At 42.2% G+C, this 25,080-nt stretch overlaps 2 protein-coding genes across 14 annotated transcripts in view; one reads left to right on the top strand and one right to left on the bottom strand.

The window, feature by feature from the left end:
• The window catches only part of jmjd7 (jumonji domain containing 7), a 59,368-nt gene extending 42,526 nt beyond the window's left edge, over positions 1-16,842 (top strand). Inside the window, exons 9-10 of one of the 4 annotated variants that reach the window (XR_011006885.2) lie at positions 15,435-15,625; positions 16,458-16,842. The gene's annotated coding sequence lies outside the window, so the exon portion shown is untranslated. Of the gene's footprint in view, positions 1-15,434; positions 15,764-16,454 lie in introns of those variants that run through there. The other 3 variants (XR_012392708.1, XR_012392711.1, XM_073927222.1) reach the window with 3 other exon arrangements.
• The window catches only part of mapkbp1 (mitogen-activated protein kinase binding protein 1), a 111,730-nt gene that overhangs the window by 9,205 nt on the left and 77,445 nt on the right, over positions 1-25,080 (bottom strand). For 5 of the 10 annotated variants that reach the window (XM_073928196.1, XM_009292858.5, XM_073928199.1 and 2 more), the window contains 12 exons: positions 24,291-24,416; positions 22,499-22,569; positions 19,702-19,823; positions 15,636-15,711; positions 15,443-15,554; positions 15,267-15,330; positions 15,036-15,158; positions 12,079-12,224; positions 11,873-11,919; positions 9,172-9,402; positions 8,006-8,121; positions 758-897 (listed from right to left, as the gene is read on the bottom strand). In XM_073928196.1, the coding sequence (XP_073784297.1) occupies positions 758-897; positions 8,006-8,121; positions 9,172-9,402; positions 11,873-11,919; positions 12,079-12,224; positions 15,036-15,158; positions 15,267-15,330; positions 15,443-15,554; positions 15,636-15,711; positions 19,702-19,823; positions 22,499-22,569; positions 24,291-24,416 (1,374 nt within the window). The remainder of the gene's footprint in view (positions 1-757; positions 898-8,005; positions 8,122-9,171; positions 9,403-11,872; positions 11,920-12,078; positions 12,225-15,035; positions 15,159-15,266; positions 15,331-15,442; positions 15,555-15,635; positions 15,712-19,701; positions 19,824-22,498; positions 22,570-24,290; positions 24,417-25,080) is intronic. The other 5 variants (XM_073928198.1, XM_021467301.3, XM_073928200.1 and 2 more) reach the window with 1 other exon arrangement.

The raw sequence follows: 25,080 nt of genomic DNA, 5'->3' as shown, positions 1-25,080 counted from the left end.
AACCGCCAACTTATCCAGCAAGTTTTTACGCAGCGGATGCCCTTCCAGCCGCAACCCATCTCTGGGAAACATTCACATACACTCATTCACACACACATTCATACACTATGGACAATTTAGCCTACCCAATTCACCTGTACCACATGTCTTTGGACTGTGGGGGAAACCGGAGCACCCGGAGGAAACCCACGTGAACGCAGGGAGAACATGCAAACTCCACACAGAAACGCCAACTGAGCCGAGGTTCGAACCTGCGAACCAGCGACCTTCTTGCTGTGAGGCGAACGTGCTACTCACTGCGTCGCCATCCTCCAAATACTAGCTTTAAAGTGACGTTTGTGAACTGGCAACGGTTTTAGCTGTTCTGACAGTCAGCTCCAGATGTGAATAAGTGGCGGAAGAAAGTAGTTCCTCGTACAAAAGGGTTTTTAAGACTCTCCGTGTTTGATCTTTTTTATACATGATTATGCTGTTGAACTGTTGTATAAACGCAATATTGCACAAGTAGTAGGGTAATAAGGCTGTATATCGGCACCGGTGGGGCACACTAAGGCACTTGGCCTGTGGCCTCGAGTCAACGCATGCCTCCCACCAGTGCCGATATACAGCCTTATCACACTGCTACTCATGCGATATTGCTTACATATATAATAATAATAATAATAAATCAATATACACATCTTCATCTTATGGATCCATTACAAATGATGCTTTTATAAAATGATGGTTTGAGTCTGTTAGTTTTGGAGGAATCTACCTTCTCCTGGATGTTCGGGGCTGGACAGGCGACTGCTGGAATACTCCATAGAGCAGGCGCTGTCTGGACTCTGCTTCTCAGGACAAGTGTTCACTTTAGTGCATCTCACTCCATGAGGTAACTTTTTCACCTGATACTCACTACACAGGCAAAGAGAGAAATTGCACAGAGATCAGATATAATAGCACAAATACAAAACACAACAGCAGCGCTACAGGAAAACAGTTTGGGATGTTTGTTTTGTTTTATTTATTTTTTTTTCATTCAAAAGTTTTAAACTTATATTACTTACTGTTCTATGGAAAATACAGCATATTTTAAGGGAACACTTAATATTTTATTTGGAAATTTTGCAACTCCCCTAGAGTTTTGAATCCATTCACGTGATCTTGCAGGAGCACTTTTAGCCTAGCTTAGCATAAATAATGAAATCAGATTAGACCATTAGCATCTTTCTAAATGAAAAAAAAGCATTTAAAGCTTGACTCTTCTGTAGTTACATCGTGTGGCTGACAGAATTTATAAAAGTTGCTAAGACAATAAGGCAATGATCCCTTGATCATTACACCAGAATGACAGTAAAGTTTTAACCCATATTGACCTAGAAAATACAAACTTTTAATTTTCTGTTAGTCTTAGAACATGATATAACTACGGAAGAGTCAAGCTTTAAATAGGACAATTATCGAAACTCTTCGGTCATTTTTGAACAAGATGCTGAAGGTCTAATCTGATTGAATGATATATGCTAAGCTAAGCTAAAAGTGCTCTACCCAGAGATCAGCTGAATGGATTAAAAAAATGTAAACCTCAACTGTTTAACTCTAGGGGAGTAGTAAAATGAGCCTATTTTCAAAATAATTGGAGTGTTCTGGAAAAATGTATTGGTCTCATATTGACCAATAGCCTAGTGGTACTGTGCGCCAACCTATAGCACAGAAGTGCTCACGATGACCCAAGTTTGATTCCAGGCTCTAGGTCCTTTGCCAATCCTTCCCCTCTCGCTGCTCCCAATCCAATGAAATGTATTAGTTTCCAATTTTCCCCAAGTATCATTGTGTTTCACAGTAGACAGTCATAGAGATTTGAAACCAAACAAGAGTGAGTAAATATAGTTCCCCTTCGGTTGGGGAACTTCAGTGCCATGAATGGGAGGATTCGGATCAGAAGCCGCTTATCTGGAGAGTATTGAACGGGCCAATGAATGAAATTAATTGGCAGCGTAAGCTTGCGCAGGTGTGTGACATCTGCAATCATCTCAGCATATAAGCACACCTGAAGCCAGCAGACGCCATCCTTTTCGCTTCAGATCCTTTCTGAGTGAGTCGATGAGGGTTCCTCTTGCTGATCAGCACTTCAGAGCGAACGAGTGTGTCTCCCGGTCCAGAGTGGGTCTTCGCGGTGGCAGACGGTCGAGCTGGGTTACTCCCTTGCCTGCGGTTCTTTGGGTCCGGTCCTCCAGAGCGGTGCGTATAGTTGCAACTTTCCTAAAAGAGCAACACAGTCGTGCAGCACGTCCTTTTCAGGATGGCGCTCCGACTGTGCGTTTCTGGATGCGGGGGTTTCCTGTCTCCGGATGATGGACACGATCACTGCATTGCATGTTTGGGGGTCCAGCATGTTAATGCGGTGCTCGCGGGCGGTTCATGTCGTCATTGCGATGCCATGACCGTTGCACAGCTAAGATCGCGGCTAACTTTCGCAAGAGAGCGAGCCACCCCAGTTGCCTCCTGTTCTAAAAAAGCAGCGGGCGCTCGGGCAGATCTGAGGGTTTCAGCGGGAGCTAATCCGCCGCCCACGGGCTCGCGGACCTCTCGCTCCTCACGGCGCTCCATCCAAGCTTCGGGTGGTGAGAGTGATCCGTCTAACCAGATGGTAGCTCTCACACTCGCTGACACCGGAGATCAGATGTCCTCCGCGGCATCGGAGGGTGGGCTTTCACTGTCCGACGAAGATCCGGACCCGCTCGCCCCCTCCGGGCAGGTGAGCGCTGTCAAATCGGATCCTGAAGCGGACATGTTAGCCGTGCTTTCCCGGGCTGCTTCGGCCGTGGGGTTGGAGATGGTTTATCCCCCAGCTCCGCGGCCGGACCGACTAGATGGGTGCTACGTAGAGGACCAGAAGGCGAAGCCTTCGAAGCCTCTCGTCCCCTTCTTCCCGTGCTGCGAGTGCCTCCGCCCTCACCGCCCTTGACGGCGGAGCTGCCAGGGGGTATGAGGCGATCCCGTCAGTGGAGCGCGCTATCGCGGTCAATCTTTGTCCGCGCGGCGCCTCTACGTGGCGGGGTTTGCCCCGCCTCCCGTCCAAAGCCTGTAGGTTGTCTGCCTCCCTCGGAGCCAGAGCTTATAAGGCTGCGGGCCAGGCTGCTTCTGCTTTGCACGCGATGGCCACCTACCAGCGCTACCAAGCGCAGGCGCTGGCCGAGCTGCACGAGGGCGGGTCCAACCCAAGCTTATTACATGAGCTGCGCACCGCGACCGACTATGCTCTTCGGACTACTAAGTCCGCCGCGTGTGCGCTGGGGAGGACGATGTCCACACTTGTGGTTCAGGAACGCCACCTCTGGCTAAACCTGGCCGATATGCGCGACGTTGACAAAGTTCGCTTTCTTGACTCGCCCATATCCCAGGCTGGCCTGTTCGGCGACACCGTCGGTGAATTCACCCAGGAATTCAAGGCGGTGAAAGAGCAGTCGGATGCGATGGGCAATGTCATCTATCGGCGTGGCCGTAAGCCCGCTCCGCCCGCCGAGCCATCCACCTCCGCTGTTCCTCGCCGAGGGCGCCCGCCAACGAGTGCTGCCCCGCCCCCGCCTGCGCCTCCGGCCAAGCGGGCGCGGCGTTCACCTCGAAAGCAGGTAGCCCCTCCTGCCCAGGGCGCCGTTAAGTCCGGTAAACGGACCGCGAAGCGTCCCTGAGACAGGCCATCCGGAGAAGAGGAAACTTGCTCTTTCCCCGCTGGAGGGCGGGGCCCCGATAACAACGGTACTTTTCAGTGCCACCAAAACATCAGTAAAAGAGCACTTTTTCCCTTCCCCGGATGTGACTGCACGAGTTCTGCCAGTCCGGGACGCGCTGCCTTCCGGCTCGCAGACTCTACGTGCTTCGCCAGTGGCTCACGAGCGCTGGGGGGACGGTCTCCCTTCCCTCAGCCCTCCAGCCCCCTCTCCGGAGTCAGGGTGCGGAGCCAGAGCGAATCGCTCTCCTCCAGCTTTTCCGCGGGACCCTCGTGCTTACCGGATCAGCACACCCACTCCGCGCTGCCCCACCGCTGGTACGTCAGCGATTGTAGCGATGACTCCATTAGCGAGGGCTCTGCCTGCCTGGTTAGCGCGGGCCAGCCCCTCGCGGTGGCTCATACGCACAATCAGACTCGGTTACGCGATTCAGTTCGCGAAACGGCCCCCCAAGTTTACGGGCGTGTATTTCTCCAGGGTCAACCCCCTGTCCGCCCCTGTCTTGCGAGAGGAGATTGCTGCCCTCCTGGCGAAGGGTGCAATCGAGCCGGTTCCTCCAGCCGAGATGGAGAGTGGGTTTTACAGCCCATACTTCATCGTACCCAAAAAGAGCGGTGGGTCACGGCCAATCCTAGATCTGCGCGTTTTGAACCGCTGTCTGCACAAGCTGCCGTTCAGAATGCTCACGCAGAGGCGCATTCTCCAATGCGTTCGTCCTCGGGATTGGTTTGCAGCCATAGACCTGAAGGACGCGTATTTCCATGTCTCCATTCTTCCACGCCACCGCCAATTTCTGCGGTTTGCGTTCGAGGGTCGAGCGTGGCAGTACAAGGTCCTCCCCTTCGGGCTCTCTCTGTCTCCGCGGGTCTTCACCAAACTCGCGGAGGGTGCCCTAGCGCCCCTTCGGCTCGCGGGCATTCGCATGCTCAATTATCTCGACGACTGGCTGATTTTAGCCCACTCGCGGGAGCAATTGATTATGCACAGGGACGAGGTGCTTCGGCATCTCCGCCTACTGGGGCTTCAGGTCAACCGAGAAAAGAGCAAACTCGCCCCCGTGCAGAGGATTTCTTTTCTCGGGATGGAGCTGGACTCGATCACCATGGTAGCGCACCTCTCCGAGGAACGCGCTCGCCTGTTGCTGAACTGTCTGAGGGAGCTCGACAGCAAACTAGTGGTCCCACTGAAGTTCTTTCAGAGGCTCCTGGGGCATATGGCATCCGCAGCCGCCGTCACGCCGCTCGGGTTGCTCCATATGAGACCACTTCAGCACTGGCTTCACGATCGGGTCCCCAGACGCGCATGGCACGCGGGCACACACCGGGTCTCGGTTACTGCGCTGTGTCGCCGCGCCCTCAGCCCTTGGAACGACCCCTCGTTCCTACAGGCCGGTGTGCCTCTAGGACAGGCGTCCAGCCATGTTGTTGTTTCAACAGACGCTTCCAACACGGGTTGGGGGGCCGTGTGTCGCGGGCATGCGGCTGCGGGCCTCTGGAAGGGTGCCCAGCTGCATTGGCATATCAATCGCCTAGAGCTGTTGGCAGTGTTCCTCGCTCTCCACCGCTTTTTACCGGTGCTGGAGCGGCAACACGTGCTGGTCAGGACGGACAGTACGGCGGCGGCGGCGTATATCAACCGCATGGGGGGTATGCGCTCTCGCCGCATGTCTCAGCTCGCCCGCCGTCTGCTCCTCTGGAGTCACCCGCGGCTGAAATCGCTGCGCGCCATTCACGTCCCAGGCACGCTCAATCGTGCAGCCGATGCGCTCTCACGACAGCTGTTACGCCCTGGAGAATGGAGACTCCACCCCGAGTCTGTTCAGCTGATATGGGCGCGATTCGGGGAGGCCCAGATCGATCTGTTTGCTTCCCCCGAGAACGCTCACTGCCAGTTGTTTTTTTCCCTGACCGAGGGCTCTCTCGGCATGGATGCACTGGCCCACAGCTGGCCTCGGGGCATGCGCAAGTATGCGTTTCCCCCAGTGAGCCTGCTCGCGCAGTTTCTGTGCAAGGTCAGGGAGGACGAGGAACAGGTTCTGCTAGTTGCGCCCCTTTGGCCCAACCGGACCTGGATATCAGAGCTCTCACTCCTCGCGACGGCCCTCCCCTGGCGGATCCCTTTGAGAGAGGACCTACTCTCTCAGGGACAGGGCACCATCTGGCACCCTCGCCCCGATCTTTGGAACCTCCACGTGTGGTCCCTAGACGCGAGGAAGACTTAGGTAACCTACCGACTGCGGTGGTTAATACCATCACTCAGGCTAGAGCCCCCTCCACGAGGCGCGCCTACGCCCTGAAGTGGAGTCTATTCACTGAATGGTGCGTCTCTCGCAGAGAAGACCCCCGAAATTGCCAGATTAGTGTTGTGCTCTCTTTCCTTCAAGAGAAGTTGGACAGCAGGCTGTCGCCCTCCACTCTCAAGGTTTACGTGGCCGCCATCTCCGCTTATCATAGCGCGGTAGCTGGCGGCACCGTGGGAAAGCATAACCTGGTCATCCAGTTCCTTAGGGGTGCTAGGCGAATTAATCCATCTCGCCCCCCTCTCATGCCCTCTTGGGATCTCGCCCTCGTTCTCACGAGTCTGCGATCCGATCCCTTTGAGCCACTCGAATCAGTATCTCTAAGATTTCTGTCCCTGAAGACAGCTCTGCTGGTTGCGTTGGCCTCCATCAAGAGGGTCGGGGACCTGGAGGCATTTTCGGTCAGTGACTCGTGCCTGGAATTCGGGCCGGATTACTCTCACGTTATCCTGAGACCCCGCCCCGGTTATGTGCCCAAGGTTCCTACCACCCCCTTTAGAGATCAGGTAGTGAACCTGCAAGCGCTGCCCCCGGAGGAGGCAGACCCAGCCCTTTCTTTACTTTGTCCAGTTCGCGCTCTGCGCATTTATGTGGACCGTACTCAGAATTTTAGATCATCTGAGCAGCTCTTTGTCTGTTATGGCGGTCGGCAGCAGGGAAGTGCCGTATCGAAACAAAGATTATCCCACTGGATTGTGGATGCCATTTCACTCGCTTATTCGAGTCGAGGTCAGCCGTGTCCCCCGGGAGTACGTGCACACTCCACTCGGAGCGTTGCATCCTCTTGGGCGCATGCACGCGGCGCCTCTCTAACAGACATCTGTAGAGCTGCGGGCTGGGCGACACCCAACACATTTGCAAGGTTTTACAATCTGCGAGTGGAGCCGGTTTCCTCAAGGGTATTAGGTAACCCTTTGGTGATTGAGGAGACAACTCGGTAGGGTGTTGAAACACGCTTGCTGCGCCATTCTCCCTAACACGGAGGTACGTGCACCTTTTTTATCTGTCAGTAAAGTTCCCCGTCAGGTGAGCCCTGCAGATTCCTCCGTGGCCCCCAGCACTGACTCAGCGGAGGAGTCACTTGCTGGCCCACTACGTTGTAGGTCTGCCCGCTGGTCAGCCCGCGTTTTGGGTATAGGTGCCTGCTATGCGTGATCCCCACTAGGCGATCCCATATGCTTATTCCGCCACGGTTAAGTCCCCCCCCTGGGCGGACCCGTGTCTTCCCTCTCCGCTAACCACTCTTGCTATGCGTACTCCCCCTTTTTAGGGCTAGTCCATAGGTAAATTCTGCCATCTATCCCCCCCTTGGGTAACGGATGGCCTCCGCAGCGTCCTCCCTATCGGGATTGCACGCTTCCCAACGTACTGTCGTATTTCCTAGAATTATCTAGATGCTCACGACTTCCCAAAAAATATATCTAAATCCGTAAAACTTCTGTTGAAGTAGGATAAATTAGGGCCAGGGACACGTTGGAGGACCGCGCCCCCCATGATGTGGGTGCGTCACGCTTGCTTGACTATCTCCTCATCGGGGGTGTTGGTAAGGTGCAGTCATTATGGCGCTTTCCATATTCTCCCATTCATGGCACTGAAGTTCCCCAACCGAAGGGGAACGTTCGAGGTTACAGAAGTAACCCTTCGTTCCCCGAGGAGGGGAACGGAAGTGCCATATTCCGTCGCCATAATGACTGTCCCTTAGCTGTTTGAAAGTCTCTTCAGCTTAAAAGGATGGCGTCTGCTGGCTTCAGGTGTGCTTATATGCTGAGATGATTGCAGATGTCACACACCTGCGCAAGCTTACGCTGCCAATTAATTTCATTCATTGGCCCGTTCAATACTCTCCAGATAAGCGGCTTCTGATCCGAATCCTCCCATTCATGGCACTTCCGTTCCCCTCCTCGGGGAACGAAGGGTTACTTCTGTAACCTCGAACGTTATTTGGGTGGATAATGCTTTTAAATAGTGCAGGTTTGTGCCTAATGAAACCCACCTGCCGGCAAGACTGCTTTGGTCTTCACATCCTTCAGGATACAGCACCTCAGTCTCTGGGGTTTGAGGAGGCAGCTGGATGTAATGAGGACGTGTTTGTCCATTCTCTTCAGGCATCTATAGGAAAGATACAAAGGGAGACAAAATGTCTTTGTTATCTTTTTAAACCGTCACAGAAAATATGCGAAGTTTCCACCTTATTTTATGCCAGTTTATTTTATAGCATCAAGCATTTCACATTCTATGGAGGACCAAACGTGCACAAATGGCAAATTAATTAATAAATGTAATTAATTTAACTTGGGCTACTTTTTTACTTTTCAGTAAAGAGATGTACAAGCAAATGCATAAAAAAATAATTAAGAAATGTTTAAAAGGAAAAAATATATATATAAATGAAAAATAAAAGTAGAAAATAATAAATGAATGAAAGTAAAAATAATAATTTAGGAATCAATTTAATAAAAAATACTATATATTTGTTTTATATTATGTTATATATTACCTTATTTATGTTTAATAAATGTATGGTTCCATTTGTTACATTTATTTATTTTTTAATTTACATATATATTTATTCATTTATTTTCTTACAATTTTTGCAGGTTCATAAAATATACCCTAAAATTTCAAGCAAAAACAAACTGAGGGTGGTCAGTCTAAACTCCAAAGTGGAGACCATTCAGGATTATTTAATCTAGTTCTGACAGACTATACTGGACACACATCACATTAGATACAGTTGAAGTCAGAATTATTAGGCCTCCTAAATTATTAGCCCCCCTGTATATTTTTGTCCCCATTTTCCACATTTGTAAACATAATAGTTTGTTCTGTAGACTATCGAGAAAAAAAAAAAAACATTGCTTAAGGGGGCTAATAATATTGAGCTTAAAATGGTTTTTAAAAAATGTAAATCTGCTTTTATTCTAGCTGAAATCAAACAAATTTTCTCCAGAAGAAAAAAATATGATAGAAAATAATACTGTGAAAAAATTCCTTGGTCTGTTAAAAATATCTTTTGGGGAATATTTGAGAAAGAAAGGAAATTCACAGGAGGGCGAATAATTTTGACTTCAACTGTATATAAAAGATACAAAAAGCCAGTATTGCTTGTTAGTTTTCACATAAAGTAATAGCCATTGTTTGAATACTTCTGTGTCTCACCCATGCAGCGAGGGTCTGCAAACTGATGGTGCTACCGAGATCTTGATTCTTAGGTGCTGGAGGGTTTTTCGGAGCATCATGGGATTTGCTGGGGAACAGGGGCATGGCGAAAGACTCCAGCTGTCTCAGGTCCAACATGGATTTGACTTTCAGATCGATACTGCCCATTCGCCTGGACCAGCGCCGTCTCGGCCGTGAACCTGAACTCTCATGTTCAGAGCTGCTGGATTGCTGAAAAGAAACAAACAGTACGTTAAAGGGATTGTTCACCCAAACATTTAAAATCTGTCCTCAGTCACTCTTTTCAAAACCTATTTGAGTTAAATTCTTCTGTTAAAAAAATGCTAGTAGCTGTCTCCTATTGACCAAAGTCCCTTTAAGGCAAGTCGGCGGCCATCTTTGAAACACCTCTCGGCTGTTCTGTTTGAATGGGGAAACATCAAATTCTCCAAAATTGCTCACCAATCTTACGATTAAATTTGATATTATGAATCACCAACAAAAAAAAAAAATTAATTTCTAAGTGTTCGAATTACACAAAATCTGGAGACACTCACATCTGGTCCGAGCCAGACATACACTACTACTATCTTTTCAATGAAGTATGGTGCATACAGTGCTGAAATTTATGTTTTCATTTTTGATATTATCGGGCTACTTTGATTGGCCAATAGGCTAGTGTTGGTTGGTTATTGGTCTAGTTTAGGTTGGTTATTGGTATTGTTTTGGGCCGGTTTTGATTGCCCATTGGGTTAGTTTTAGATTGGTTATTGGTTTAGTTTTGATTGGTCATTGGGCTAGTAATGGATGGTTATTGGTTTAATTTTGGTCAGCTTTTGAAATAGTTTTGGATGGTTATTGGGCTAGATTTGATTGGTCATTGGTCTAGTTTTGAGCTAGTTTTGATTAGTCATTGTGCTAGTTTTGATTGGTCAGTGGGTGGGTTTTAGTTTGTTATTGGGATAGTTTTGGTTGGTTATTGGTTTAGTTGTGGTTGGTTATTTGGCTAGTTGTGGTTCACTGTTATGGTTGAGCTAGTTTTGGTTGGTTATTGGGCTAGATTTGATTGGTCATAGGGCTAGTTTAGGTTGGTTATTGGTTTAGTTTTGGTTAGCCATTGTGTAAGGTTTAGTTGGTTTAGTTTTGGGCTAGTTTTGGTTGGTGAATAGTTTAGTTTTGGGCTAGTTTTGGTTGGTTATTGGTTTAGTTTTGGTCTAGTTTTGACTGGTCATTGGGCAAGTTTTGAGCTAGTTTTGATTAGTCATTGTGCTAGTTTTGATTGGTCAGTGGGTGGGTTTTAGTTTGTTATTGGGATAGTTTTGGTTGGTTATTGGTTTAGTTGTGGTTGGTTATTTGGCTAGTTGTGGTTCACTGTTATGGTTGAGCTAGTTTTGGTTGGTTATTGGGCTAGATTTGATTGGTCATAGGGCTAGTTTAGGTTGGTTATTGGTTTAGTTTTGGTTAGCCATTGTGTAAGGTTTAGTTGGTTTAGTTTTGGGCTAGTTTTGGTTGGTGAATAGTTTAGTTTTGGGCTAGTTTTGGTTGGTTTTTGGTTTAGTTTTGGTCTAGTTTTGACTGGTCATTGGGCAAGTTTTGGTTGGTTTTTGGTTTAGTTTTGGGCTACTTTTGACTGGTCATTGGGCTAGTTTTGGTTGGTTATTGGTTTAGTTTTGGGCTAGTTTTGACTGGTCATTGGGCTAGTTTTGGTTGGTTATTGGTTTAGTTTTGGGCTAGTTTTGACTGGTCATTGGGCTAGTTTTGGTTGGTTATTGGTTTAGTTTTGGGCTAGTTTTGACTGGTCATTGGGCTAGTTTTTGTTGGTTATTGGTTTAGTTTTGGGCTAGTTTTGACTGGTCATTGGGCTAGTTTTGGTTGGTTATTGGTTTAGTTTTGGGCTAGTTTTGACTGGTCATTGGGCTAGTTTTTGTTGGTTATTGGTTTAGTTTTGGGCTAGTTTTGACTGGTCATTGGGCTAGTTTTTTTGGTTATTGGGTTAGGTTAGATTAATTGATCATCTGGCTGGTTTTGGTTGGTTATTGTTTTAGTTTTGGTCAGTCGTACAGTACGTGCCCACAGGGTGTGTGTTTGTGTGTGTGCACATGAGTTAGACATGAGACCAATATTGAGTACGGGTAAAACCAACATTACTCACTTCACTCACGGATGTTGATCTGGTAGACTATAGATTTGATTCTATAATCGTTCTATGTCTATGAACGTATAACAAACATCAACGCAAAGGAGCTCAGAGGTTTCCCTGAATCATACTTAAATAAAAACAGCACAATAAAAAAACAAACAGCCAAAAATGCAATCAAAGGTTTTTGCATTTAAATATTAAAGAGTGTCGTGTCTGAGCCCAGAGAATCCTCAGTCTGTAGCGATTGCTGATTGGCTCCTATAAGGCGGGGCTTCATTCGCCATATTGATCGTTACACTTTTTCCCATTCAAAACTAAAATACGACTGACACATCTTGTGTATTTTATAGTCTTTGCATTGACTTCAGTGGTTATACTTAGGAATGATTACAAGCAACCAGCATTCATCAAAATATCTTCTTTTGAGTTCAATCGAAGAAAGAAACATTAAAATCACATGAAGGAGAATAGATCATTAAATTTTGGGTAAACCATCCCTTTAATAAGCACTAGTTGGGTGAGAAAATTGAAACTAGAATGATGTAAGATGATCGTTCTTACCTTCTTCATGTGGGAGTTGAGACTATTGTGCTTTTCTTCAGAAGATCCTTTCAACAAGAAACAAGCGTCAATGTTAACAGCTCACAAAGCTTCAAATAAACATTTGCACAGTCTCGCCTTATAAAAAAACACAACGTGACCAACCTCAAACCAAAAGAGCTGAATATATAATAACAAGCCAAACCAGTTTTGTATGAGTGTGTTACCTGTGTCCTCACCAGCACTGCTGCCCGATGATAAGTGAGGGAACATCTCATCTTCCTCCTCAATGCCTTCTTCCTCTTCCACATCTTTGTCGCTGTCAGACGACATGGTGCCAATGACTGGGGCGCTGTGGATTTCTTTCCTTGCACTGACACAAACCACAAAAAGCACAGTATGAAATCACTATTTGAGTTGTAGGAGTTAACAAATGACTACACAAGTAATTTTGCGTTTAAAAAGACGTCTAATAGACGTCCAAACATTTTTTGTGCTTAAAAGAAGTCTCATAGATGTCTAAACTTGGCTTGATAAAACTAACCTAAATGTGGGCTGTAAGTGAAAATCGAATGGTCATCTAGCAATATTTAAGTCTACAGTAGTCAACATTTGAAGTGAATTAAAAAAAAGGGTTAAGGTGGTCGAGAGAGCTTAATGTGCTGCAATTTAAAGGGCACCTAGGTTACCCCTTTTGTGTCTCCAGAATATGTCTGTAAAGTTTCAGCTTAAAACACCCATCAGATTTTTTATACCTTACCTTTTACAAGTTTCTATTTTATAGCTTTAACCATCAGGTAGCGGTTTTTGTAAATTGCGCCTTTAAGGACAGTCGTTCACGCTCACCGTTCCCACGTGCCTGTCAGCGAGCCTCCTCCCTCGACTGCTTCAGACACAGACAGACATGAAGGAAGCAGATCTCACGTCGCGTTTGTGAGAAATACTACTGTAAGAACTTTAACAATGAGTATTTGATGCATTTGTGGTAGATTTTTCACCATATGTGCCCTTTACGAAAACGCATGCAATTACAAAACGCCAGCAAATTAAGTTTACATTTTAAGAAATTTTATAAGTTTTACATTTTAGTAGTTTGAAATATTATAATGCATCAGAAAGAATATATAGAGAATTAAGTCTGTAAGATGGCAGAAAATGCAGTTTATTACAAGGTTTTTGTAGCGCAATATACAAGACCAACACAGACAATAGCCCCTTTCACACATACAACCTTTCAATTTTCCGGTCCTTATTGAAAATACCGGTAAATTCGTTCTGGCTATTTTCCGGAAAGAGAAGTTGTAACATTACCGGCAAAATGCCGGAATGCTGCGCTGTGTGAATGCAGAAGGAAGATTCCCGTAATAAGCGCGTGCACGTCTAGAACGTGCTGACGTGAGACGTCTGCTTTAGCCAATCACAACAGTCAGACGCATTTACGTCCGCGCGGTTTGTGAGGATAAAAGCCTTTGAAAATTTTTTCAGACACATTTAGCTGCTAGAAGTTAGTCAGATCACGTTTATATGTTCTTCTTAATGGCAACTGTGTAAATAATCATCGATGAGATGCTTATGATAAGCCGTTGTTTGTTTACCTTCAAGCTTTGCGTGTGCTTGTGAAACAACCTGTGAGCGCCTTCACACGCACATATTATGAACATCTCGACATGCGAAAGTGATCCAGCGAAAGTTGTTCACAATATTGATCATCCACAGAGTTTGTAATTTAGTCAAATGTTTGCAAATACAAGCGCAGCCGTTTAAAGCTCATTTGTGGTGAATGATGTCAGAATTTACCGGTATTTTGGAATGGATGTGTGAATGCTCTTTTCCGGAAAATTTCGGTAACGTCCTCGCCTGTGTGAACAGCGCTTTTTTGTATATACCGGTAAAGTCTTTCCGGAAATTTTCCAGATATTTACCGGTATCACTGTGTGAAAGGGGCTAATATATCACTTTAAACTATTGAAAATGTTTATAAAAGTCACTTTTTCGAACTTCTCAAGGTTAAATATTGCTCGAAGAAAGATCAAAGTCCCATAATGCAATTCAAAAACATAAATAAATGGAGAAAACAAATAAAACATGAATTACAAAATACGGAAAACTGCTAATTTACGGATAATTTATTACAGTGTAGTCCATTGCTATTTATATGGGGGCCGAGAGAGTTTAACGTGCTGCAGTTGAAGAAAACACACGCAATTACAAAAAACACCAGCAATTAAAGAAAAGATCTTCATCCATTTGACAGCACACGTGACTTTTCTAAACATTTTTAATAGTTTAATGTGAAATATTGTCTGTGTTGGTCTTGTATATTGCGCTACAAAAACCTTGTAATGAACTGCATTTTCTGCCATTTTACAGACTTAATTCTCTATATATTCTTTCTGAAGCATTATAAGATTTCAAACTACTAAAACATCAATAGGGTGGCACGATGGCTCAGTGGTTAGCACTGTCGCCTCACAGCAAAAAGGTCACAGGTTCAAGTCCCGGCTGGGTCAGTTGGCATTTCTGTGTGGTGTTGGTGTGGGTTTCCTCCGGGTGCTTCGGTTTCCCCCACAGTCCAAAGATATGCAGTATAGGAGAATTGAAATTAGCCATAGTAGTGTATGAGTGTGTGTGGAATGTGAGAGTGTATGGGTGTTTCCCAGTACTTGGTTGCGGGTGGAATGACATGTTACATATGTTACAGGTGAAACATATGCTGGAATAGTTGGCGGTTGATTCCGCTGTGGTGACCTCTGAAATAGAGACTAAGCCGAAGGAAAATGAATGAAATTGTCAGTACAAGTCACTTTGTTAGACTGGAAACCACAGCACCCAGAGGAAACCCACGCAAACGCGGGAAGAACATGCAAAGTCCACACAGAAACGCCAACTGACCCAGCTGAGGCTCGAATCAGCAACCTTCTTGCTGTGAAGCACAGCACTACCTACTGCGCAACTGCGTCAACTATAGCCATTCATTCCTGTTCATTTGATGACTAGTCTATTGTTTAACTTCTGTTCCGTAAGATTTTCACTGAAAGCCCAAATTTAGCCTCATTTTAGCCATGACGTCTATGTTTAGACATCTAATAGACTTCATTTAAACACACACACACACACATACACACACACACACACACACACACACACAAAGCTAGCTGGGTAAAGAGTGTGACTGGTTTCATACCTAAGTGTGTGTTGTTTGTTTGGAGGAGTCTTCTGTACAGGTCTGCTGTTCTGCTTCAGGTCTGAGAGCCGTTGTCTCATATTGATGGTCAACTCAGGAGAGAGCCGCCACACAAAGATACAGCTAAACACACACAGCACAGACATATTTACCATCGAGATATGGTGACCGAGATATGGTGGATACAATAATTGATTCTTCAACTGAGAAATATGATTCGCAAAAACCCACCTGTCTCCAGACACAGTTATCAGATGTCTGCAGTCATTAGTAAACTTCATTCCCGTTACAACCTCTAAAAGTGTACAAAAAAAAAACAAACACTTCAATTTGTGCTTAATTTAGATTGAATTTGTGGAGATTTACTTATATCAGATGGAGCATTACTGTCTTTTACAGGATCTCACCAGAATGGCCGAACATGGTGGCCACACATTCTCCAGTGTAGAAGTCGAAGATGCTGATGTTTTTGTCTGAGCAGCTTGTGGCAACATAGAGACCAGATGGATCTGTCTGAACCTGATGACCACATTCAGATGGATCAATACCTGTGCGTCTGATGTTAAAAGCAGTGTCTGAAGAAATTCAAGGTCTGTTTACCTTGATAACGGTCCCGTCCTCCCCTTGGGATCCCTTGTAGACCTTCTTCTGTTTGCCATTGCCGATGTTAAAGATCCTGCAGTTAACAGAGAACAGAAATCATTATGCTTTTATCATTAAAGCTACGGAAAAAAAAAATTGAGACTACATGAAAATTACTCATTTAGTAATTTTGTAAAAAATCTGTGGACATAACTAAAAACTTAATATATGACGTAAAATTATTTCTTTTTAATTCATTTAATTCATTGTAAATAAATAACATTTTAAAATAACTAAATAAGCTATAAAAATTAAACGATCATTTCTAATTAAATAAGATGTTTAAATCCTATTTTGCTATTTTTTCAGATTTAAATAATACTTTGTGCGTGTGCCCGTGCATGTGTGTGTGTGACTAACTAATAACATAGACGAAATAAATAATAACTAAATAAACAAAATAAATAGACTAAAATAAATGAGAATGAGAGCGAATGGGTGAATCCCAGTGATGGGTTGCTGCTTGAAGGGCACTCACTGCATAAAACGTATGCTGGATAAGATAGTGATTTATTCGATGTGGCGACCCTATATTGATAAAGGGACTAAGCTGAAAAGAAGATGTATGAATGAATGGAAAAATGTATTTATGAGGTACAACAAATATCCAAAAGTGAATCATTTGGAAATTAAATTATTAATTAATTATTAATTATTAAATTAATTATTCTTCCTTGGCAAGTGTTGCAGAATTGTACAGTATTTGGCCTGTTTCTTTTCCAGCCACATGGAGGCGCTGCAGCGTCATGCCATCATCTTTTGCTATTCTTTCTCCAGCAGATTAAACAAGCAGAGCGCCAGTTTTGGGAGGAGCAGAACCAAACCAATGACCCCTCAGGCTCCACATGACTTACAGCAGAAAACAAAACGCGTCTGTGTCCATTAGAGGCATTGAAAACCTTGAATGAGCTCCAGTACACAGGCCGACAGCACTGACCATTGACTCTATTGATATATTTGTATGGGTCGGGACGCCTTCTTTTAGGATCATTCATTGCAGCTGCATCGAACAGCACAGAAAAGATGCTGCTTCCAGTGAGAATGAGACAAAGCCATTAAATGGACGGCTGTATTATACACGGCATTCCTGGCATTTTTCTTGCCCACGGTGCAGAATAAATTTGCTCTTGTCGTTTGAATGAACAAAGAAAAACAGTTGCAAGTCATGCGCTCTGCTGGTTCCTTCCTAATGTTGCCCTTTTGTGTGGGACTTGCTAAAAACAATGAGGAAAAGAGTGCCAACGCTGTAAAATAATGAACAGAACTTGAAAATGATACAGTCGGCATTAGAGCAGATCTCACCAGCTTCAGTTTAGTCTCTATTTCAGAGGTCTCCACAGCGGAATGAACCGCCAACTATTCCAGCATATGTTTACGCAGCGGATGCCCTTCTAGCAGCAATCGAGTAATGGGAAACCCCCATACATACTCATTCGCGCACACACACTTATAAACTATGGCCAATTTAGTTCATCCAATTCACCTATACCGCATGTCTTTGGACTGTAGGGGAAACCGGAGCACCCGGAGAAAACCAATGGCAACACAGGGAGAACATGCAAACTCCACACAGAAATGCAACTCAAGCTTATTCTGAAAACGTAGTCCTGCAGACGTTTCTGGAGACAGCGGAATACGTCCCGGCAGGTATGTACGGCCGCGTTTATTTTTTTCAAGCGAACGCTGCGGGGCGGTGTGACGCTGTTCCCTATCACGCTTGCCGGCCGGCCGACCGCTTACCTCCTTGTGGAGGGCTTCCCCGCTGCAACCAGTTTGTCCACTCAGCTCACCGTGTACGTCGGCAGGCTCGAGATGCAAAGAGGAGTCGACCACGCCGATCGGTTTCGAGTCCGGGGAAGAGCGGTTCCAGCAATCAGGTAAGACAAAAAAAGAATCCCAAAAATTAAGTGAACGAGTTTCGTAACAGGGTGAGAAGGCGCCGAAATCCGAAAACGTGGTAGAAAAAAAAAATCAGGGCTTTTATTTTTTTTTGGACGGCTTTTTGTAAACTGTTGCTCGGGTTTAGGGAAGCGAGCGGGCGGGCGGGTCGATCAGTAAAATTGGTTGGGTTCAGGGAGGGAGGAGGGCGGGTCAGCCAATTGGCCGGTCGTGCAGTCAATCATCCGGTCAGTCAGACAGCGGCCTCTGGTGGGTTCACGCGTGAACAGCGCGGGCACGAACTGCACTCGCGAGAGGCGTCTGAGATGCGAAAAAGCGCACAACAGCGGCCTCTCGCGGATTCGCAAAAACAAAAACTGCAGCTGTACATACCCGCCGGGACGTATTCCGCGGTCTCCAGAAACGTCCGCGGGACTACGTTTCCACAATGAGCCCGGGTTGCAGAAATGCCAACTGAGGCTTGAACCAGTGACCTTCTTGCTGCAAGGTGACAGTGCTAACCACTGAGCCACCGTGTATGGAATCTAGGGCCATATATACTTGCAACATAAAAGAAAGTTTTGCAAACAAAAACTAAAATTTTGAGCAAAAAAAGTAGTAATATGCTGCCCTAATGCATCTGCTAGCTGAGCCTGTATTCCTGGAATTTCCAGTCTGTTATTTAGCTGATGTGTTTGTTACACCTGCTTTTGTATCTTTATGTACATGAATATGATTTGAAAACTTTATTTTGACAGTGCCCTGACAGTTTATGAGCTTATGATTGTATAAACAAGTGTTATCGTCCACATCTGAGAGGGCATACAGTCATCAGTAGCCAAGCTCTCAGCGTTGTCAGATTATCACTCAGGTGTTTTAACAGTAGGATGGAATTAGAGGCTTGACTGGTTAATCCAGTGGTATTTAGCATGTTGTAGGCCACAAGCACAAACATACTCGGAGTCAGCCTGTCTGTGCTGTCTGAGACACATGACCAGACAAAATCATTAGACACAACCGGTTCACCTCATTCTGTATTGTGTCCGGTGCTTGACACAATTATACATTCAGGTCGCATTGCAGCCAAAAATTCTGTTTTGCAATATATAAACTAAGGTGGCGTGGTTATGGAGTCAATCTAGGGCCATATACAGTATACTTGCAACATAAAAGAAAGTTTTGCCAACTTAAGTATAAATTGGGCTTTAGCAGTAAGAAACATTAATTATGTAGTAGTAGTAGTAGTAGTAGAGGTAGTAACAGTGGTGTTGGTGTTAGCAGTTATAGTAGTAGAAGTAGTAGTAGATACCACTAATAATAATAATAATAATAATAATAATAATAATAATAATAATAATAATAAATATTTACACCACTAATAATAATAATAAATATTTACACCACTAATAATAATAATAATAATAATAATAATAGTAATAAATATTTACACCAACAAAAATAATAATAAATATTTACACCACTAATAATAATAATAATAAATATTTACACCACCACCAATAATAATAATAAATATTTACACCACTAATAATAATAATAATACATATTTACAACACCACCAATAATAATAATAAATATTTACACCACTAATAATAATAATAAATATTTACAACACCACCAATAATAATAATAAAAAATATTTACACCAATAATAATAATTAATTTTTACACCACTAACAATAAATATTTACACCACTAATAATAATAATAATAATAATAAATACTTACAATAATAATAATAATAATAATAACAATAATAATAATAAATATTTACACCACTAATAATAATATTTACACCACTAATAATAATAATAAATATTTACACCACTAATAATAATATTTACACCACTAATAATAATAATAAATATTTACACCACTAATAATAATAAATATTTAGACCATTAATAATAATAATTAATATTTAGAACACTAATAATAATAAATATATACACCACTAATAATAATAATTATTATTATTTAAACCACTAATAATAATAATAATAATAAATATTTACACCACAAATAATAATAATAATTATTTACACTACTACTAATAATAATAATAACAATAATAATAATGATAAAATATTTATTGGAAAAAAAGGATCAGAAAACCAAGAAAACAAACCTGATGCTGCGATCCTGACAGCCAATAACAGCATACTTCCGCGTGGGGTCGATGTCCATGTCGTACAGCGTAGTCTTCCTCACTATGTGATGAGTACGTGTGAACGCTGTTCCCTCCTCAGTCTGTTTTGGGATGTTGAATAAGTAGATCAATAATGTTCGGTAAGGAAAAACAACTTGCAATTAATTCTGCCTTCTCCCAGTGTTCGAGTGGGTTTCCTTAGGGTGCTCCGGTCTTCCCCACAAGTCCAAAAAACATGCATTATAGGTGAATTGGTTAAGCTAAAATTGTCCGTAGTGTACAGTATGTGTGTGAATGAGTGTGTATGGATGTTTCCCAGTGATGGGTTGCTGCTGGAAGGGCATCCGCTGTGCAAAACATATTCTGGATAAGTTGGCGGTTCATTCCGCTGTGGCGACCCCAGATTAATAAAGCGAATAAGCCGAAAAGAAAATGAATAATTTAAGAAATTCTGCTTCAAAGTGCTTTTGTCATGAGTCAGTTGTGTATTCATTCTTTCCTTTTCCTTCGACTTAGTCCCTTTATTAATCTGGGGTCACCACAGTAGAATAAACCGAAAAACTTATCCAGCATGTTTTACGCAGCGGATGTGCTTCTAGCTGCAACCCAATACTGGGAAACACCATACACTCTCATTCACACTCATACACTACAGCCAATTTAGTTTATTCAATTCAGCACATGTCTTTGGACTGTGGGGGAAACCGGAGCACCAGGAGGAAACCCACGCCAACCAATAATAACCAGCTGCAGGCCCGCAGAACCACACAAGTTTTAGGCACACACAATCTGGCACACACAATCTAGGCAAACCATATATGGTTACGACGGACGTTAATGTTAATAACGTCTTTTTGAACATCGTCATCGAGATATTTTGATATTTATCTTTAATACATTTTGTACACAATAAACAATAGTGTTCACTTTATTTCAATATAATAGACTGAAGAGTTTTCTATCAGTCATCATAGATGATGATCAGTCATTATTATCTGACAATAATATGGCAGATACTTGTTTGCTGGCCTTGCTGGACGATCTAAATTGGACAGGTTTAATTTATATAATGGATTAATTTATAATGAAGTAAATAACAGCAAGTTAATATAGGCAATAATACATTTTATATGTAATAAAAATCTTTTTACATGTAACAAATGTATAACCCTATATTAATGTTTTACTCAAGCGATTTGATAGTGTTTATTTGCTTAATTTTCTAATAACTTTTTAATTAATTAATTTTAATTAATTTGAAATTAATTGTTGGGCATTTGATTTAATTAATCAAATGCCCAACACAAGCAAGCTGCGTTCCAGACCAGTTCAACTCGATGACGTATGATGTCTCTGACACCGCCTGTAGTCCCATTTGGCAACTTGATAGCAACCGTCTTTTTAAAGAAGCGTAACTGTTAAAAAAATCAAGAGTGTGCTGTAGCTGCTGTGTTTTATGTTGTAGAATAAAACGTGAAAGTATCTTGAGTTTGTGTTAGGCACGAACCTTATTAAAGCGATTTACCTGAAATGCCATATAAAAAACCCATTGACTTTGGGATGAGGGAACCGTAACTGCTAAAATGCTAACTCGCTTCCGGGTTTATTTATATTGACGTCATACAGTAGTTCCTCCACTCTATTAAACTGATTTAAGCTTTAAATGAGATTTTTAGTGTCCTACAATATGTAACAGATGAAGAAGCTCTTCCAGATGTCAACCCAGTTTAAATCAATCATTCACAGTAATTTGCTTTTATTGAGGCTTTTGAGGGAAAAAAAAGTTACAATACAGACAAATCAATGGATAATTTGCATCACTATTGTTTTATCTTTACTATTTTGGTGTTCACAGTTGAAGACAAAATTATTAACCCTACTGTGAATATTTTTTTCCTTTTTTTTATTATTTTTCCAAATGAATTTTTGAAGCAAGGAATTTTTCACAGTATTTCCTATAATATTTTTTCTTCTGGAGAAAGTCCAACTTGTTTTATTTCGGCAAGAATAAAAGTAATTTTTAAAAAGCATTGTAAGGTCAATATTATTAGCCCCTTTCAGCTACTTTTTATCGTCTACTGAACAAAGCAAACAATTGTATAAATAATAAATTGCCCTTAGTTAAGCCTTCAAATGTCACTTTAAGCTGAACAGTGTTGTCTTTAAAAATATCTAGTAAAATATTATTTACTGTCATCATGGCACAGATAAAATAAATCAGTTATTAGAAATGAGTTATTAAAACTATTATGTTTAGAAATGTGTTAAAAAAAATCTCTCCGTTAAACAGAAATTGGGGGGGAAAAATTAACAGGGTGGCTAATAATTTAGGACGGCTTATAATTCTGACTGCAACTGCACATTTTATATATATATATATATATATATATATATATATATATATATATATATATATATATATATATATATATATATTAAGATTTTAATATTTAGACACATACAGAGACTCTTCATCGCTGACGGATTGATTCAGGACATCAGAAGAGCTTGTTTGAGTCTCACACTTAATCACTGGCCGCTGGTATCTCATTTGCAGAAGGGTGTTAAGTGCTTGCATGTCTATTTAAATCAGGTGCTCTTGGAAAACTCTGGCAACTGTTTCTTGAGGCCTGAGGAATCTGACAGCTGAATCTGGACCCTGTTTCACCCCTCATAACTGATGAAAGAAACACCACTCCTCCATTATTAAAGATGGTGATGATGATGATGAATAGGTCATAGTAAAGAATTAAGATGTAAAAGTAAAGCGTCTCACCTTCTGTGCCGTGCGGAAGTAGATGCTCTTATCAGCACCACAACTGATCATTCGGACTTTTCCTTCATTAGCTGGAAAAGAAGCACACGTCACACATTAACATTCCTAGTATTAGTTGTTAACGCAGTAATATGCTGTTTTGCTATGTCATTCATTCATTCATTCATTTTTCTTCGGCTTACTCCCTTTATTCATCAGGGGTCACCACGGCAGAATGATCTGCCAACTTATCCAACATATGGTTAACACAGCGGAAGGGTCCAGCTGCAACCCAGTACTGGGAAACATCAGAGTTTATTCAACACTGAAATGTTTTTTTTCAGGTGATCACAAAATAAGTTACTTTGAAAAATGTTGGAAACCGGTAACCACTGACTTCCATAGTAAGTCACTGGAAGTCAAGTGGGGCACAGTGGCTCGATGGTTAGCACTGTCGCCTCACAGCAAAAAGGTCGCTGGTTCGAGTCCCAGCTGGGTCACTTGGTATTTCTGTGTGGAGTTTGCATGTTCTCCACGTGCTCCCGTGGGTTTCCTCCAGGTGCTTCGGGTTCCCCCACAGTCCAAAGACATGCACTACAGGTGAATTGAATAAACTAAATTGGCCATAGTGTATTAGTGTGTGTGCTTGTGAATTTGAGAGTGTATGGGTGTTTCCTAGTGTTGGGTTGTGGCTGGAAGGGCATCCGCTGCGTAAAACATATGCTGGAATAGTTGCCGGTATATTCTGCTGTGGTACCCCTGATGTATAAGGAACTAAGCTGGAGGAAAATGAATGAATAGTAAATGGTTACCGGTTTCTAACATTCTTCAAAATATTGTATTTTGTGTTCAACAGAGAAAAGAAATGTTTAACGCTTTGGGACTACTTTAGGGTGAGTAAAATGTATTTTTAGGAGAAATATCCCTGTAAGGGGAACAAGAAAACGTGCATTTTTGCGTTTACTCAAAAAAAAAGAGTTTATACAGGATGGTATTAAATAAGGATCCATGAGAAAAAAAATTGTTGAAACTTAAAAATGAAATCTGGGGACACATAAAACTCACAATAATTAGCCCTTCTTTGCTTTTTGATTTTTTTTTTGTTAAATATTTCCTGAATGATGATAAACAGAGCAAGAAATATTTGACAGTATTTCCTATAATATTTTTCTTCTGGAGAAAGTCTTATTTGTTTTATTTCGGCTACAATAAAAGTAGTTTTTAATTTTTAAAAAACATCTTAAGGTCAATATTATTAGCCTCCTTAAGTATTAATTTTTTCGATTGCCTACAGAACAAACCCTCATTACATTATAACTTGCCTATATTAACTTTACTTGCCTAATTAACCTAGTTAAGCCTTTAAATGTAATTTTAAGCTGAATACTAGTATCTAGTTATTAGAAACGAGTAATTAAAAATATTATCTTTAGAAATGTGTTGAAAAAATCTTTAAACAGAAATTGGAGAAAAAATATACAGGGTGGCTAATAATTCAGGCGGGCTAATAATTCTGACCTCAACTGTTTATAAAAAGAGTATAATAGACCATTTCAATGTGGTCATGTGATTGGCCCATGAACATTTCCTGCTTGTTATCAAACTATTTAAAAACTGTAACAAGAGCCAATTCAATCATAACTTATTGTTAAAACAGCCATGATAATATTATTTATCAATATGTGGCTCTTCTTGGAAGCTTTAGAAATTAAAAATGTAAAACAGGAAATACATTGGGACCATTGTTTTTGTTTACATCCCCTTAAAATGGTCTATAGTACCTCTTTAAAAAAATATTATAACTAGCTCTTACCAGCAAACCGGACAGCAGTGATGGAGGAAGAGTGTTCATCCAGTGTTTGCAGCAGGCTGTATTCCTTATCCGCATCCAGAATATGGATCAGTCTGTCTCGGCTAGCCGTGGCCAACAGTTTCAGCCCTAAAGACACACAGATTATTAAAAAAAAAAACTTTTTTTTCAAGTCAACAACTCCTTTTAGTTAGTTTAAGTCTGTGGATGGTATAAAAATAGATTAAAATTATTCAGCAAGATGCATTACATTTATAAAAATTAAGACATTTATTCATTCAGTCATTTTCCTTTAGCTTAGTCCCAGATTTATCAGGTGTCGCCACAACGGAATGAACAACCAACTTCTTCGGCATATGTTTTATGCAGTGGATGTCCTTTCAGCAGCAATGAAACATTTATAATTGTATAAAAAATTCAGTTTTAATTAACCACAGTTTTTTTTTTGTCAACTTCCAATTGAATAAATACTTAAAAAAACAAAAACATTGCATTGCAGCTCACACAAAAATGCTAAGCAGACTCTTGAGCATCGGCATATTAGAATGATTTCTGATGGATCATGTGACGCTGAAGTAATGAATTACATTTTAAAATATATTCAAATACAAAAGGGTTACATTAAAATATATTTCATAAAATTACACTTTAAAGGGGACCTATTTACAATATGTAAAATAAGTCTCTGTTGTCCCTAGAGTGTGTATGTGAAATGTCAGCTCAAAATACCCCACAAATAATGTTTAATAATTCGTTAGCCCTCCCCCGCTTTTATCCTAATTGTGCCGTTATG

Source organism: Danio rerio, chromosome 17, assembly GCF_049306965.1.
Source record: "Danio rerio strain Tuebingen ecotype United States chromosome 17, GRCz12tu, whole genome shotgun sequence".
In the NCBI taxonomy this organism is placed as follows: domain Eukaryota; kingdom Metazoa; phylum Chordata; class Actinopteri; order Cypriniformes; family Danionidae; genus Danio; species Danio rerio.
Note: the sequence above shows the minus strand (reverse complement) of the source record. Positions and strands in the feature narration are given on the sequence as shown.